Source organism: Giraffa tippelskirchi, chromosome 7 (assembly GCF_054371585.1).
Source record: "Giraffa tippelskirchi isolate mGirTip1 chromosome 7, T2T-mGirTip1v1.2.pri, whole genome shotgun sequence".
NCBI classification, from domain to species: domain Eukaryota; kingdom Metazoa; phylum Chordata; class Mammalia; order Artiodactyla; family Giraffidae; genus Giraffa; species Giraffa tippelskirchi.
This window is the reverse complement of record NC_137281.1, coordinates 17,199,045-17,214,533: the sequence shown is the minus strand read 5'-3', so window position 1 is coordinate 17,214,533 and position 15,489 is coordinate 17,199,045. Positions and strand designations below refer to the sequence as shown.

The 15,489-nt window shown below is 43.4% G+C and overlaps 1 protein-coding gene across 3 annotated transcripts in view; it reads left to right on the top strand.

Annotated features, from left to right (window-relative positions):
- LOC145515802 (uncharacterized) overlaps positions 1–15,489 on the top strand; it is a 230,318-nt gene that overhangs the window by 53,414 nt on the left and 161,415 nt on the right. Inside the window, exons 10-11 of one of the 3 annotated variants that reach the window (XR_014061019.1) lie at positions 2,611–2,744; positions 2,902–2,979. The exons of 1 other annotated variant lie outside the window; for it this stretch is intronic. Coding sequence is in view for 1 of the 2 variants with exons in the window: in XM_081517153.1 (XP_081373279.1) it covers positions 6,427–6,491 (65 nt within the window). In the remaining variant the exon portion in view is untranslated. Of the gene's footprint in view, positions 1–2,610; positions 2,745–2,901; positions 2,980–6,426; positions 6,608–15,489 lie in introns of all 3 variants that reach the window. One more of the 3 variants, XM_081517153.1, reaches the window with a different exon arrangement.

The following is a 15,489-nucleotide window of genomic DNA, read 5'->3' as shown; positions in this document are numbered from 1 at the left end:
CCTGAACCTTCTAGCCTACTTTTAAAAGCATGAATGGGTAGTTGTATTACCAGTAGGAGACTTGTGAGGCTACATGGAAAGAACTAGGTTTTATCTCTGTTTCCTGTCAGTCTGTAGTCAGACTGTAGTCAGCGTGACCCACATGAAGAGTGGCATAAGTGGTAAAATCATTCTGCTTTGTAGCCAGGCAGGCATAAGGTCACATTGGGATCTGCTAGACTTAATATTAAGTGTTCAAGTTATACTAAAGAGGTCTAAACTTTCATTGAAAAGTTAAAATAAAATTAAAACAAAATTTGAACAGATTAAGGGCTAAATCATATTTTTGTATGAGGTTTATTGACATTGTATAAATGTCAACTATTCCCAAATCCATGTAAATTAATTTTTGTTCTAATGTAGATTGATCTAAATTTACCCCCACCCCCACCCCAAACTACTTTCTTGACGTCAATGAAGGAATTTGAGAAAAACAGGAACTTTAAGGGGGATTGTTCTCACCAGGTATTGCAACAGAAATGTATATCTCTATAAACAGTCTGGTGTTAATGGAGGAATAGGTACCTGCTCTTGGTAACAGAAAACACATAGATAGAGTCAAAGGTAGTTTAAGATATAATAATAACAGTTTTATTGAATCATGAAGAAGGAATGGATATTTTAAAAAATGGCAAGTGAGAAAAGTGACCAAACATTAAAATAATCTAGATGGATTTGCCAAGCTTTTTCCTGTGGATTTATGTGGAATAATGATTATTAGGGCTTCCTTGGTAGCTCAGCTGTTAACGAATCCACCTACAATGCAGGAGACCCTGGTTCAATTCCTGGGTAAGGAAGATCCCCTGGAGAAGGGGTAGGCTACTCACTTCAGTGTTCTTGGGCTTCCCTGGTGGCTCAGTCAGTTAAGAATCTGCCTGCAATGCTGGAGACCTGGGTTCGATCCCTGAGTTGGGAAGATCCACTCCAGTGTCCTTGCCTGGAGATTCCCCATGGACAGAGGAGCCTGATGGACTGCAGTCCATGGGATCGCAAAGAATTGGACATGACTGAGTGACTAAGCACAATGATTTAATTGCCATAGTTCTAATGTTAAATTATTCACTTGTCACAACTCATTCTCCTTCACCGCCCCCCCCCCCAGTTACTCTTTTAGTTTGACTTTCATGACATCACAGTTTTCTTGTTTTTCTCCTGTTTTACTTGAAGATCCCTCTCAGATTGAAACTGTTTACCACAGATTGGGACTTGAACCCACCTGGCTGGGACTTGAACCCAGCCAAAACCTACAGTACCTGGTTTCAGGACCTAATGAAACTCAGATTCTTGATGTCTCATCACAGAAAGAATTCAGTGAGAGACGAAGTGATAGATAAGAAGTGGATTTGTTGAGATACAGAGAGAAGCACACTCCACAGACAGAGTGTGGGCCATCGCAGAGGATGAATGCCACCCTGAAATTTGGCGTGGAGTTTTTATTGGCTGGATAATTTCATATGCTAATGAGTGCGATTGCAGATGGTGATTGCAGCTATGAAATTAAAAGATGCTTACTCCTTGGAAGGAAAGTTATGACCAACCTAGACAGCATATTAAAAAGCAGAGACATTATTTTGCCAACAAAGGTCTGTCTAGTCAAGGCTATGGTTTTTCCAGTGGTCATGTATGGATGTGAGAGCTGGACTATAAAGAAAGCTGAGCGCCAAAGAATTGATGCTTTTGAACTGTGGTGTTGGAAAAGACTCTTGAGAGTCCCTTGGACTGCAAGGAGATCCAACCAGTCCATCCTAAAGGAGATCAGTCCTGGGTGTTCATTGAAAGGACTGATGTTGAAGCTGAGACTCCAATACTTTGGCCACCTGATGCGAAGAGCTGACTCATTGGAAAATACCCTGATGCTGGGAAAGATTGAGGGCAGGAGACAACAGAGGATGAGATGGCCGGATGGCATCACTGACTTGATAGACATGGGATTGGGTGGACTTAGGGAGTTGGTGATGGACAGGGAGGCCTGGCGTGCTGCAGTTCATGGGGTCGCAAAGAGTCGGACACGACTGAGCAACTGAACTGAACTGATCCATTCTTTCACAAACTCCCCTCTCATCTAGGCTCTTAAAAAATATTAAGCAGATTTCCCTGTGATATACAGTTGTTCCTTGTTGGTTGTCCATTGTAAATACAGCAGTGTGGACCTGTTCATCCTGAACTTTCTAACTATCTCTTCTCCCCATCCTTGCCCTGGTCACCATAGGTCATTCTCTAAATCTGTGAGTCGGTTTCTGTTTTCTAAATTAGTTCATTTATCTTATGTCTTTTTAGATTCCACATATAAAAAGATGTCATAGGATGTTTCTGCTTCTCTGTCTGACTTACTTCACTTACTTACTTACTTCACTTACTTCCTTCACTTACTTATGATAGTCTCTAGGTCCATCCATTTTCTGAAGCCTCTTTCTAGTCTTGAGTATACTGTTCCCCCCATCTCCTCTCCAGAGCTCCCACTTGAGGAAAAGAGAGGCCCCTTCTAGGCCCAATCTCTGGGCCAGTTGCACAACCAGCCCTGCACTGCTGCTGCCTCTGTGAACTTATCCCTGCCTTTCTCTCCTCCCTCAGGGCCTCCTGTCTGCTTCTTGACCTGACCAAGTGTGCTCCTGCAGCAGGGCCTCTGCACATGGAGCCCTCCCGGCCTGGAGGTCTCTTCCTCCAGTGGCTGCATGATTCATTCCCTCATCTTCAGGTGTCTTCAGGTATCACAGGGCACAGATTTCCCCGGACTATTGAGCCCTCATATCGAAGCGTGCTGCCCTCTGCTCCTCCCCCCAAGGCCCTCTGTCTTCTCCCCGTGCTTCATCTTTGCCCAGAGTGCCTCTTCCCGTGGGGTCACTGTCTTTCACTCCCTCTTAGGTGATGAAGAGCTGCAGGAGAACGAGAGCTGTGCTGTGTGCTGCTGCATCCCAGGACTAGGAGAGGGCCCAGCATTCGGTAGATGTTGCACAATGTTTGTTAGAATAATGGCAGAAATATTCCATTTCTCTGGAGGCAATAAACAAGAATATTTTTAGTACTATTTACTATAGATGTGCTTATGAATATTGCCTGGGATTAAATAAGTAAGATAAAGGTTTAAAATATTTGGTAAAATCAGAATATTTAAAATATTTGGTGTATTTAAAATATTTGGTTAATCAGAATCAAGTATTTTCTCACTTGAGCCACCTGGCTGACCTTTCTCTGAGCCACCTGTGGTGGAATCCGGTTTGCTGAAAACCTGATCTGAAGTTGGGTTGCAAGGTGTGTGACTACAGTCAGAACCCTATGCCATATACGATTCACATCTGGTAACTGCTCTTGGCAAAGAGGCACCAAGTACTGAGATGCAGTGATAGTTGGCCTAGTGGAGCCCATCCTCGCCATGGCTCCTGTTGCCTGGGGGCTACCCCTCTGCAGGTCACTGAACAAGGGGCTCAGGGGGCTGCAGGTGTGTCTCAGAGGTTCCTGGGCAGGAAGGTGAACACCACAAGGCCAAGGCTGCACATGCTGGCTCTTTGTCTGTGGGGGCAGGACTTCCATGTGGTGGGATCTCTGCCTATGGATCCTGTACCTCCTGTCCTTCAGAAGACACTGTCCCCAATGCCCTCCACAGCTCTGTGAGGAGAGGAGTCAGAGCTTAGAGTGCTGAATAACACAGGTGGCTGCAATGGATCCAGCCCAGTGCCCTTCCAAGGGTGCCACAGGATCCTCTGAGACATCTCTGGATCATGGGGACTTTTGGTAACATCAGGGTGGAGAGCTGGGCAAGGCCAATGGAAGAATCCAGCACATGTAGCCCTTTTCTAATACATGTTGTTTTTTTAAATAAAATTTTAATTTGGAATTATTGTAGAAGTGTTGCAAATATTTCTCACAGTGACAAACAACATTGGAACATTACTTCTAACTAAACTTCACACGCTATTTGGATTTTACCAGGTTGTCCATTAATGTCTCTTTGGGTCCCAGCATCCAGTCCATAACCTACACACGCTGCACTCATTGTCACGTGTCCCCAGTGTACTCTGCTCTGTGGATTACTCATTCTCTGCTGATCTGTCGTGGCCTTCACAGTCTTGAGGAAGATTGATCAGGGATGCTTAAGGACTGCCAAAAGCTGAGTTGGCTGCTGTACTCATAATGTCGAGTGTGGTTCAGACTTTGGGTTTTGAGGAAGACACCACACAGGTGAATCACCCTTCTTGTCTCTTCACTCAGGGTACACATGACAGCTGTGTGTCTTACCACTGGGGATATCAGCCTTGATTAGTTGATTATGTTGTGTTTGCCAGGTTTCTGCACTGTTTTCCCCTTCCCCATCTCTTCTCTTTGAAAATAAGTTACTCTGTCTAGCTCATGCTTGGGAGGGGAAGGGCTGTCAGTTAACCCTCCTGGAGCGGATGATTTCTGTCTGTTATTAGAGATGTTTCTGTAAGGAATGGTTGTCTCCTCTCCCACATTTACTTCAGGTTAGTTTAGGGGCACTGGGTCTTTGTCTTGCTGTGTTGGTTCTACATTTCAGCATAGGGACCTTCTGTTTGCAGAGCATGTTCTCTGTAGTTGATGTGTGAGGGTTTTAGCTGTCCCAGGGCATGTGGATTCTTAATTCCCTGACCAGTGCTTGAACCAGTGTCCACTGCATTGAATGGTGGGTTCTTAACCACTGGACCACCAAGAGAGTCTCTGTTTATTTGCTGATTTATTTATGTCACTATGGACTCAGAGGTATTAATTTATGCTTTGGGTTATCATCTAATACTCTGTTATTTATTTTGTTTCTCAAATTGTTTCCAGTTTGGCTGTTGGAAGCTTTCTCAGACTTCCTTCAAGAGTTTTTAAGGACCATCTCATCTCGTTTGAGCCAACAAACTGCTTTGCTAGCCTGAATGATTGAGTTTGACTTTGGAGAGAGTTTTCACACATGGAGTGCCACCTCTGGTGGACTCAACTCTCTGGGCCTTAGAACTCCCCTCCCCAGTGTCCTTTAGGGCTGTAGACCTCAGAGGTTCTGCCCCAGGAGCAAACCCCCAAACTCCATAGATGCTGCCTGATGTTCCTGGATAGACTGTGCAGTGCAAGCACCTCTTGAGACCAGGCTCACTGATAGAGGAGGAAGGACAGCCAGGAGAAGGGGCAAGGCTTGAGCCTGCTCAGGAACTTGTTTCCTTAAGGGCCTGAGGGAAGCTGGTGGTGTGATCTGAAATTACAGAATTACCAGTGCCTGATAAAACCCACGTGGCCTCAAGTCCTGCAAGTACCCAGGTTGGAATGATTTGGAGCCCAAGGCAGCTGTCCACCAGTCCTCAGCCGTTTAGATATTTGGGGGCTTCAGTAAGGCCGAGCTCCACATTCTTATCTCCAGAACTTAAACTTGGGGGAAAAAGGAAGGATTCTCAATGACCTTTTTTCTTCCTGAGAGTGGTGTAGATCTGTCCTTTGCCCTCCTGTGATTCCATCTGCTCAGTGTGGGAGAGTGCTGACCTCAGAGCCAGGATAGGTTGGGGGAAGGTTGCCAGGAAAACAGGTGATGGTTGGGGCTGGGACAACAGAGCACTTGGCTCCAAATGGAATTGCTTAGAAATGTCAACTCCACTTGATCTTTGGCAAGGATACTTCCACATTTTCTCCAGGAGCTCTGCTCTCAGAGTAGGAAGGGCTCCCACAGTAAACACCCCCAAGGCCTAGGGAGCCACCTGTGCCAGGTGCCTGGCCACAGGCCTTTGGTCCTCCTGGGAAGGATGTGGGCTGGGCTTGGGGAGCTAGTGGTTTATAAAGTGAAAGATACCCTGCCCTGAGCAGAGCACTCCAGCCGCTGCCACGATGAAGGGAGCACTGCTTGTGCTGGTCTTGATGGTGACCAGAGAGCTGATCTTTGAGACGAGTGAGGGTAGGAAGTAGAGACCGAATGGCTCTTCTAATCCTTGCCCGATGCTGTCTCACTGCATCCTCCCCAGTCCTGTCCAAGCCGCTTCTAGGGTCAGATTCAGAGGGCAGCTGTCTGATCAGTGCCCAGGAGTCCTGTACAGACTGCCTTAGGCTTTCATTCTTTGTAGAGGGGATGGTGTGGAGCAGGAAGGGTCATTAGCTGTGCACACCCTTGGGGATAGTTCCTTCAGGTTAGTGGTGCTTAATGGAAAGAGAGAAGTAGGCTGATGTTCTTGAGGGCAATGGTCAAGGGTAGAGGGGTCTCCAGTCCCAGCCCCTCTTGCAGCTCCCTATGCTGGGAGTGCCTCATACAGGTTTTCCTGTATGGGATGTAAGCAGTCCAGGGAGAGGGCAGGTCCCTGGGGAGGTGAGTCTGGAAGCTTTGGATGTGTGAGTTCCTATCAAGTGGTGGGAAAACAGGGACCTTCTGACATGGTGATCCTGTTGATGAGGTGTTTTCTGTTGTGCCTTCAGCGGAAGCCTGCCCTATTTTTTATGGAGTGTTTGGCACAGTGAGCCTTGGAAGCAAAACATTTTGAATACAACGCTTGATTTTGTCGAAGCTACTGATGAGGAAAAAGCAGCTCTAGGAAAAATCCAGGATTGCTGCAATGAGGCGGGGTTAACTGACAGGTTTTTGGATCTACTACTCATGGTAATTTACCCCTCCTTAACCCCCACCCTGAGAATTCTCATGCGGCATAGTGTAATGTGCCACATAGTAACAGATCATGCTGTCGTGGGATATGTGACAGAGAAGAGCTGTGAACAAAGAAGCACAATAAAACCTTTGCTCCAGTGTGCACCACCTATAATATGTGAGCACAATCCACCTGCACATCCAGCGTCCTGTTACCAAACCTGTTCATATCATGCCAATTAACTCACATCGAGTAGGGGACTGGTATCAACGCAATACACTAAGTGTGTTGACTCGTGTGATTTTTTTTTTTTCCTAATGTGAGAGATGCTAGCATTGGAGGACTAAAATTTTAATCTTTGGCAGGAAACCAACCATTTAACATATACATGTGTAGGAGTCATGTCAGCTCTATTTAAGGAATATTGAAAAGGAGCCCCTGCCTTACGAGTTTCTTTCCAGGATGAGATTCTCTGGGTTTGTAAGGTTTATGACTTATCGTCAATTCACTTCCTCTTGTGCCCACTCTGTTGGCCATTACTCTGGCTCAGACCCCCATTTCCACTGACATGGTCTCGGTCTCTACAAGCCTGATTTTCCACTGTGATGTTTTGGTGACTGAGGCTCCTGAGGAGGCCTTTAGGTACCCGTGGCTGCTCACTTGGGCTAGCAATGTATCTCCTAATGGCCTATCTCTTCTTTCTTGTTCTTGTCATACAATATTGGAGATTGTGAATAGTCTGTCTCAGCATATTTTTCTCAAATTGTTAATTGTTCAAAATGAGAGGTTTTCAAGAACCAAAGTTTCATGCACTAATAGGAGGTTACAGGGCACATGGGGTTGTTTACAACACCTGCATGTTCATTCCGTCCACCCAGCACACCTGAAGAAGAGGATCTGGTGCAGAATATGTGACCCAAACCCAGACACTAGCACTTTGCTCCTCCCTCATGACCAACCCTGACTGTGCCCTGCTAACCCTTGCCATGTCCTCCCCTCCCTGGTGTGTCCGGTGGCTCTATCTCCCTCCTGACACCTGTGCCTGGGCTGTTAGGGAGCCATCCTCTCCCTGGTGCCTGATGGCAGCCTCCCCTCCAATGGGGAGTCTGTGGGCAGAGGTTTTTGCTGAGGATGGGGCTGAATCCCTGAGGGTGAGGGGTGACGTGATCCTGGGGAGACAAGATAGCCTGGCTGTGGGCTCAGGTCCTGTCCCTCCTCCTCCTCCTCCCTCCCAGGCTTCCATTAGCTTGAGCACGGATTGACGGATTGCATCAAACATTCAGTCTCCTCGGTGGTGAATCCCATTTCATGAGCCATACTCCGTGTGCTCTCTTTGTTGACACAGTCTTTGCCAGTGACGCCTCATCTGCGCTTGATCTTCCTGCCCTTTTTCCTTCTCAGCTGAAGTTGGAATCTAGACACCTGTCCCCTCCGGATGTGGTCTTTATCAGGTTGACTCTAATAAAATAACTGCAGCGTTGCTCAGTGTGACCACTGTCTGTATGCTGAGGGGAGGATGTGAGGCAGGAGGTCTTGGATGATAGTGGGGAGAAGTGGCCCATGTTGTCATTGAGAGCATGGGGACTGGGGTCAAATAGCACAAGAGTAAACCTAGGCCCTGTCACTGGCAAGCTGTAGGAGCATGGGCAAGTTTGTTGCAAATTTCTCAAGTCATTTTGTCATCTGCTAAACAGGGATTGTGTGTGAAGATTAAACAAAATAACAGATATGTAACCCTGACTTCATAATCTTGAAAGGATAAAATTGTTGTTTGTGGCCAAAGATAGCTTACCTCGCACTCTGTCCTTTAGCACAGTGGCAGAGCCTCTAGTCCTTTAAATGTCCCTCCGGTTATTGACAGGCAACTCAGGAGATGACCTGAGCAGGCTCATCAGAGGTCCCCTCTTTGTCCCAGTGGCATTCGCCATTTTCTGCTTCTTAGGTGGGTGACTTGAGGAGCCGGATCTTTTCTCAGGGACACTAAGTAGCACTGCTGTCTTTGGGTTCTTCAATGGGGACGAGTACCCCCATTAAGTCTTGGACCAGGAGGAAGGGAGTGGATAGAAGAAGCTACCCCATTGGGAATGTTGTTACTATGGAAACACTTCATGCTGTGAAGTGTAAATTGCAGGATTGCCACATGGGCACGTGTCCCGAACCCTCCAGCCTACTTCTGAAATTATGAAATTGGTATTTCCCGAACCCTCCAGCCTACTTCTGAAATTATGAAATTGGTATTTCGCATTACAATAGAAGACTTGGAAGGATAGGACTAGGTTTTATCCCTGTTTCCCAGGGTCTAGGGTATTATCAGCCTACTGTCAGCATGGCCCACAAAAAGAGTGGCATAACTGGTAAAATGTCTCAACCTTCTGGCCAGGCAGGCATAAGGTCACATCAGTTCAGTTCAGTTCAGTTCAGTCGCTCAGTTGTGTCTGACCCTTTGCAACCCCATGAATTGCAGCACGCCAAGCCTCCCTGTCCATCACCAACTCCAGGAGTCACCCAAACCAATGTTCATTGAGTCGGTGATGACATCCAACCATCTCATCTTCTGTCATCCCCTTCTCCTCCTGCCCTCAATCTTTCCCAGCATCAGGGTCTTTTCCAGTGAGTCAGCTCTTCACATCAGGTGGCCAAAGTATTGGAGTTTCAGCTTCAACATCAGTGCTTCCAATGAACACCCAGGACTGATCTCCTTTAGGATGGACTGGTTGGATCTCCTTGCAGTCCAAGGGACTCTCAAGAGTCTTCTCCAACACCACAGTTCAAAAGCATCAATTCTTCTGTGTTCAGCTTTCGTTATAGTCCAACTCTCACATCCATACATGACTACTCATGGATCTTTGTTGACAAAGTAATGTCTCTCCTTTTCAATCAGCTTTCTAGATTGGTCGTAACTTTCCTTCTAAGGAGTAAACGTCTTTTAATTTCATGGCTGCAATCACCATCTGCAGTGATTTTGGAGCCCCCTAAAATAAAGTCAGCCACTGTTTCCACTGTTTCTGCATCTATTTGCCATGAAGTGATGGGACCAGATGCCATGATCTTAGTTTTCTGAATGTTGAGCTTTAAGCCAACTTTTTCACTCTCCTCTTTCACTTTCCTCAAGAGGCTTTTTAGTTCTTCTTCACTTTCTGCCATAAGGGTGGTGTCATCTGCATATCTGAGGTTATTGATATTTCTCCCGGCAATCTTGATTCCAGCTGTGCTTCTTCCAGCCCAGCATTTCTCATGATGTGCTCTGCATGTAAGTTAAATATGCAGGGTGACAATATACAGCCCTGACATACTCCTTTTCCTATTTGGAACCAGTCTGTTGTTCCATGTCTAGTTCTAACTGTTGCTTCCTGACTTGCATACAGGTTTCTCAAGAGGCAGGTGAGGCGGCCTGGTATTCCCATCTCATTCAGAATTTTCCACAGTTTATTGTGATCCACACAGTCAACGGCTTTGGCATAGTCAATAAAGCAAAGATAGATGTTTTTCTGGAACTCTCTTTTTCGATGATCCAGCAGATGTTGGCAATTGGATCTCTGGTTCCTCTGGCTTCTCTAAATCTAGCTTAAACATCTGGAAGTTCACGGTTCACGTATTACTGAAGCCTGGCTTGGAGAATTTTGAGCATTACTTTACTAGCATGCGAGATGAGTGCAATTGTGCGGTAGTTTGAGCATTCTTTGGCACTGCCTTAGGGATTGGAATGGAAACTGACCTTTTCCAGTCCTGTGGCCACTGCTGAGTTTTCCAAATTTGCTGGCATATCGAGTGCAGCACTTTCACAGCATCATCTTTCAGGATTTGAAATAGCTCAGCTGGAATTCCATCACCTCTGGTAGCTTTGTTCGTAGTGATGCTTCCTAAGGCCCCCTTGACTTCGCATTCCAGGATGTCTGGCTCTAGGTGAGTGATCACACCATCGTGATTATCTGGGTCATGAAGATCTTTTTTGTATAGTTCTTCTGTGTATTCTTGCCACCTCTTCTTAATATCTTCTGCTTCTGTTAGGTCCATACCATTTCTGTCCTTTATCGAGCCCATCTTTACATGAAATGTTCCCTTGGGATCTCTAATTTTCTTGAAGAGATCTCTAGTCTTTCCCATTCTGTTGTTTTCCTCTATTTCTTTGCATTGATCGATGAGGAAGGCTTTATCTCTCCTTGCTATTGTTTGGAACTCTGCATTCATATATCTATACTTCTAGTTTTCCTTTTTTTTTTGAAAAAACTGGAAGTATAGATATATTTAAAAAAGACTTGAATAGGTTAAAATATATATTCCACTAGATGGAATGAAGAATGGGTTAGGCACCATAGAAGAAAATATTAGTAAGTTTGAAATAGACAGAAACTATCCAAAATAAAAAACAGAAAAAATTGAATAATGATAAGAGAATCAGTGAGCCATGAGACAACCTGGGGGAGGGGTAATACATGATTAGTTGGAATCTCTTAGGGAGTAATGGCCAAAATCTTCCCATATTTGATGAAAAATATAAACCTATAGATCTATACTACTTAGTTAAATTTAAGCCTAAGAAAAGTGAAAAAAAATTGCACTTAGCCCGTTGTAATCAGATTTCTTAAGTGTGGTGATAAAATGGAACTCTTCAAAGCAGCCAGAGAAACAGGAACAGAGAGAAGAACGGCAGCACACTTCTCTTAGGAAATAAGGCAATTTAACCAAGTATTGAAAGTATTAAAAGAAAATAATACTGTGAATCTCTAATTCTACACCTGATGAAACTATTTTTTAAAAATAAAGGAAAAAGAAAAAAGAAACAGTTTTTCACATATGCAAAAGCTTAAAGGATTCATCACCATCATATCTGCACTATAGGAAATACTAGAGGAAGGTCTGCAGGAGGGATTGATGTGGTGCAAGGTGGAAATCTCAAACTGTACCAGGGAAGGGAGAGCATGGATGATTGTCAGTCTGAGGAGATCTAGCTATTTCTCTATCACTATCCTGCCTGGAGAGTCCCATGGACAGAGGAGCCTGGTGGGCTACAAATCCATAGGGTCGCAAAGAGGCAGACACAACTGAGCATGCACACATCCCTTATATAGAGAGATTTAATACATTCACAATGGATTTTCTTGGACTAAAATATTCAAGTAATACATTCAAAAGCAGAAATTACAGCTGTTGATAAAAATTAGTAAGCTGTAATTTAGCTCAAAGAACAATAACTTGATAAAACAGAGACATAAAGTGTAATAAAATATGGAAGAGTGTGTAAGAGATAACATGGGACACAGTGAAAAGACCCTCCATAAGTAGATACTGAAATTACTGGTGGGAGTCCTGTCTCCTGGCTAGAGCTGACTGACAGGAGGACTCCCAGGGAGCAGAAGCAGCAGTGTGGGCCCACAGCTGTGGGCGTGGAGAAGGTCAGCGGGGATGCCGGCCTCAGTACACTGCGTGGCCAGTGCTGCTGCCTGTGTTGCTTTCTGTCCTACTTGTCTCAAGGGTGGCTCTGGCTGGAGGGACCTAAGAGACGTGGGCCAAACAAAGCAAAGGACACTCAGCGAGCTCCATGGAAGGTAAAAGAGTGATCCTCTGGCAATTCCTAGATTGGGTGTACCGCCAAAGCCAAGTGGGGTTTCCTGGATGAGATATTAGACAGCCTCCTGGGCACCAAGAGAAATCCTTAGCAGTGCCAGGAGAGGGTGTTCTTTTTTTTACTTTATTGGATTATAGTTGCTTTAGAGTGTTGTGTTTCTGCTGTACAGCAAAGTGAATCAAGTACCAATTTTATTTTGGATTTCCTTCCCATTTAGGTCACCAAAGAGCATTGAGTAGAGTTCCCTGTGCTATACAGTAGGTTCTCATTAGTTATGCATTTTATACATAGTCAATGGTGTATATATGTGAATCTAAATCTCCTTCATCCCACCCCCTCATTCTTACATATATCTTTATTTTCTATGTCTATGTCTGTTTCTGCTTTTCAAAGAAAATCATCTATACCAAACCATCTTTCTTGGTTCCACATTTATGTGTTACTATATGATACTTGTTTTCCTCTTTCTGCCTTACTTCACTTGTTATGACTGTCCCTAGGCCTTCCATGTCTCTCACAAGCGGTACAGTTTTGTTCCTTTTCTGTTGTTTATATGTACCACATTTTTTTTTTTTTTTACAACTGCTGGGTCAGATTTGATCTTCATTTCAATGGTAAAAAATTAACATTTTTTTTCTAGTTTGTTTTTTTAAAAATCATTTATTTTAATTGGAGGCTAATTATTTTACAATATTGTAGTGGTTTTTGCCATACATTGACATAAATCAGCCACGGGTGTACATGTGTCCCCCATCCTGAACCCCCCTCTCACCTCCCTCCCCATCCCATCCCTCAGGGTCATCCCAGTGCACCAGCCCTGAACACCCTGCCCCATGTATCGAACCTGGACTGGTGATCTGTTTCACATATGGTAATATATATATTTCAACAGTATTCTCTCAAATCATCCCACCCTCGCCTTCTCCCACAGAGTCCAAAAGACTGTTCTATACATCTGTGTCTCTTTTGCTGTCTCGCATATAGGGTCATCGTTACCATCTTTCTAAATTCCATATATATGTGTTAATATACTATATTGGTGTTTTTCTTTCTGACTTACTTCACTCTGTATAATAGACTCCAGTTTCATCCACCTCATTAGAAGTGATTCAAATGTATTCTTTTTAATGGCTGACTAATATTCCATCGTGTATATGTATCATAGTTTTCTTATCCATTCATCTGCCAGTGAACATATAGGTTGCTTCCATGTCCTGGCTATTGTAAACAGTGCTGAGATGAACATTGGGGTACATGTGTCTCTTTCAATCCTGGTATCCTTGGTGTGTATGCCCAGCAGTGGGATTGCTGGGTCATATGGTAGTTCTCGTTCCAGTTTTTTGAGGAATCTCCACACTGTTCTCCATAGTGGATGTACTAGTTTGCATTCCCACCAACAGTGTAAGAGGGTTCCTTTTTCTCCACACCCTCTCCAGCGTTTATTGTTTGTAGACTTTTTGATAGCAGCCGTGCTGACCGGAGTGAGATGGTACCTCATTGTGGTTTTGATTTGCTTTTCTCTGATAATGAGTGATGTTGAGCATCTTTTCATGTGTTTGTTAGCCATCTGTATGTCTCCTTTGGAGAAATCTCTATTAGTTCTTTGGCCCATTTTTTGATTGGGTCGTTTATTTTTCTGGAATTGAGTTGCAGGAGTTTCTTGTATATTTTTTAGATTAATTCTTTGTCAGTTGCTTCATTTGCTATTATTTTCTCCCATTCTGAAAGCTGTTTTTTGAACCTTGCTTATAGTTTCCTTCATTGTGAAAAAACTTTTAAGTTTAATTAGGTCCCATTTATTTATTTTTGCTTTTATTTCCATTATTCTAGGAGGTGGGTCATAGAGGATCCTGCTGTGATTTATGTCAGAGAGTGTTCTGCCTATGTTTTCCTCTAGGAGTTTTATAGTTTGGGGTCTTACATTTATATCTTTAATCCATTTTGAGTTTGTTTTTGTGTATGGTGTTAGAAAGTGTTCTAGTTTCATTCTTTTACAAGTGGTTGACCAGTTTTCCCAGCACCACTTGTTAAAGAGATTGTCTTTTCTCCATTGTATATTCTTGCCTCCTTTGTCAAAGATTAGTTGTCCATAGGTGCGTGGATTTATTTCTGGGCTTTCTGTTTTGTTCCATTGATCTATATTTCTGTCTTTGTGCCAGTACCATACTATCTTGATGACTGTAGCTTTGTAGTATAGTCTGAAGTCAGGCAGACTGATTCCTCCAGTTCCATTCTTCTTTCTCAATATTGCTTTGGCTTTTCGAGGTTTTTTTGTATTTCCATGCAAATTGTGAAATTATTTGTTCTAGTTCTGTGAAAAATACCATTGCTAGCTTGATAGGGATTGCATTGAATCTGTAGATTGCTTTGGGTAGTATACTCATTTTCACTATATTGATTCTTCCAACCCATGAACATGGTATATTTCTCCATCTATTTGTGTCATCTTTGATTTCTATCATCAGTGTTTTTTAGTTTTCTATATATAGATCTTTTGTTTCTTTAGGTAGATTTATTCCTAAGTATTTTATTCCTTTCATTGCAATGGTGAATGGAATTGTTTCTTTAATTTCTCTTTCTGTTTTCTCATTGTTAGTGCACAGGAATGCAAGGGATTTCTGTGTGTTAATTTTGTATCCTGAACCTTGACTGTATTCATTGATTAGCTCTAGTAATTTTCTGGTGGAGTCCTTTAGGGTTTTCAATGTAGAGGATCATGTCATCTGCGAACAGTGAGAGTTTTACTTCTCCTTTTCCAATCTGGATTCCTTTTATTTCTTTTTCTTCTCTGATTGCTATGGCTAAAACTGCCAAAACTATGTTGAATAGTAGTGGTGAGTATGGGCACCCTTGTCTTGTTCCAACTTTAGGGGAAATGCTTTCAATTTTTCACTATTGAGGATAATGTTTGCTGTGGGTTTATCATATATGGCTTTTATTATGTTGAGGTATGTTCCTTCTATTCCTGCTTTCTTGAGAGTTTTTATCATAAATGGATGTTGAATTTTGTCAAAGGCTTTCTCTGCATCTATTGAAATAATCATGTTTTTTATCTTTCAATTTGTCAATGTGGCGTATCACATTGACTGATTTGTGAATATTGAAGAATGCTTGCATCTCTGGGATAAAGCCCACTTGGTCATGATGTATGATCTTTTTAATATGTTGTTGGATTCTTTTGCTAGAATTTTGTTAAGGATTTTTGCATCTATGTTCATCAGTGATATTGGCCTGTAGTTTTCTTTTTTTGGTGGCATCTTTGTCTGGTTCTTTTGTATTAGGGTGATGGTGGCCTCATGGAATGAGTTTGGCAGTTTACCTTCCTCTGCA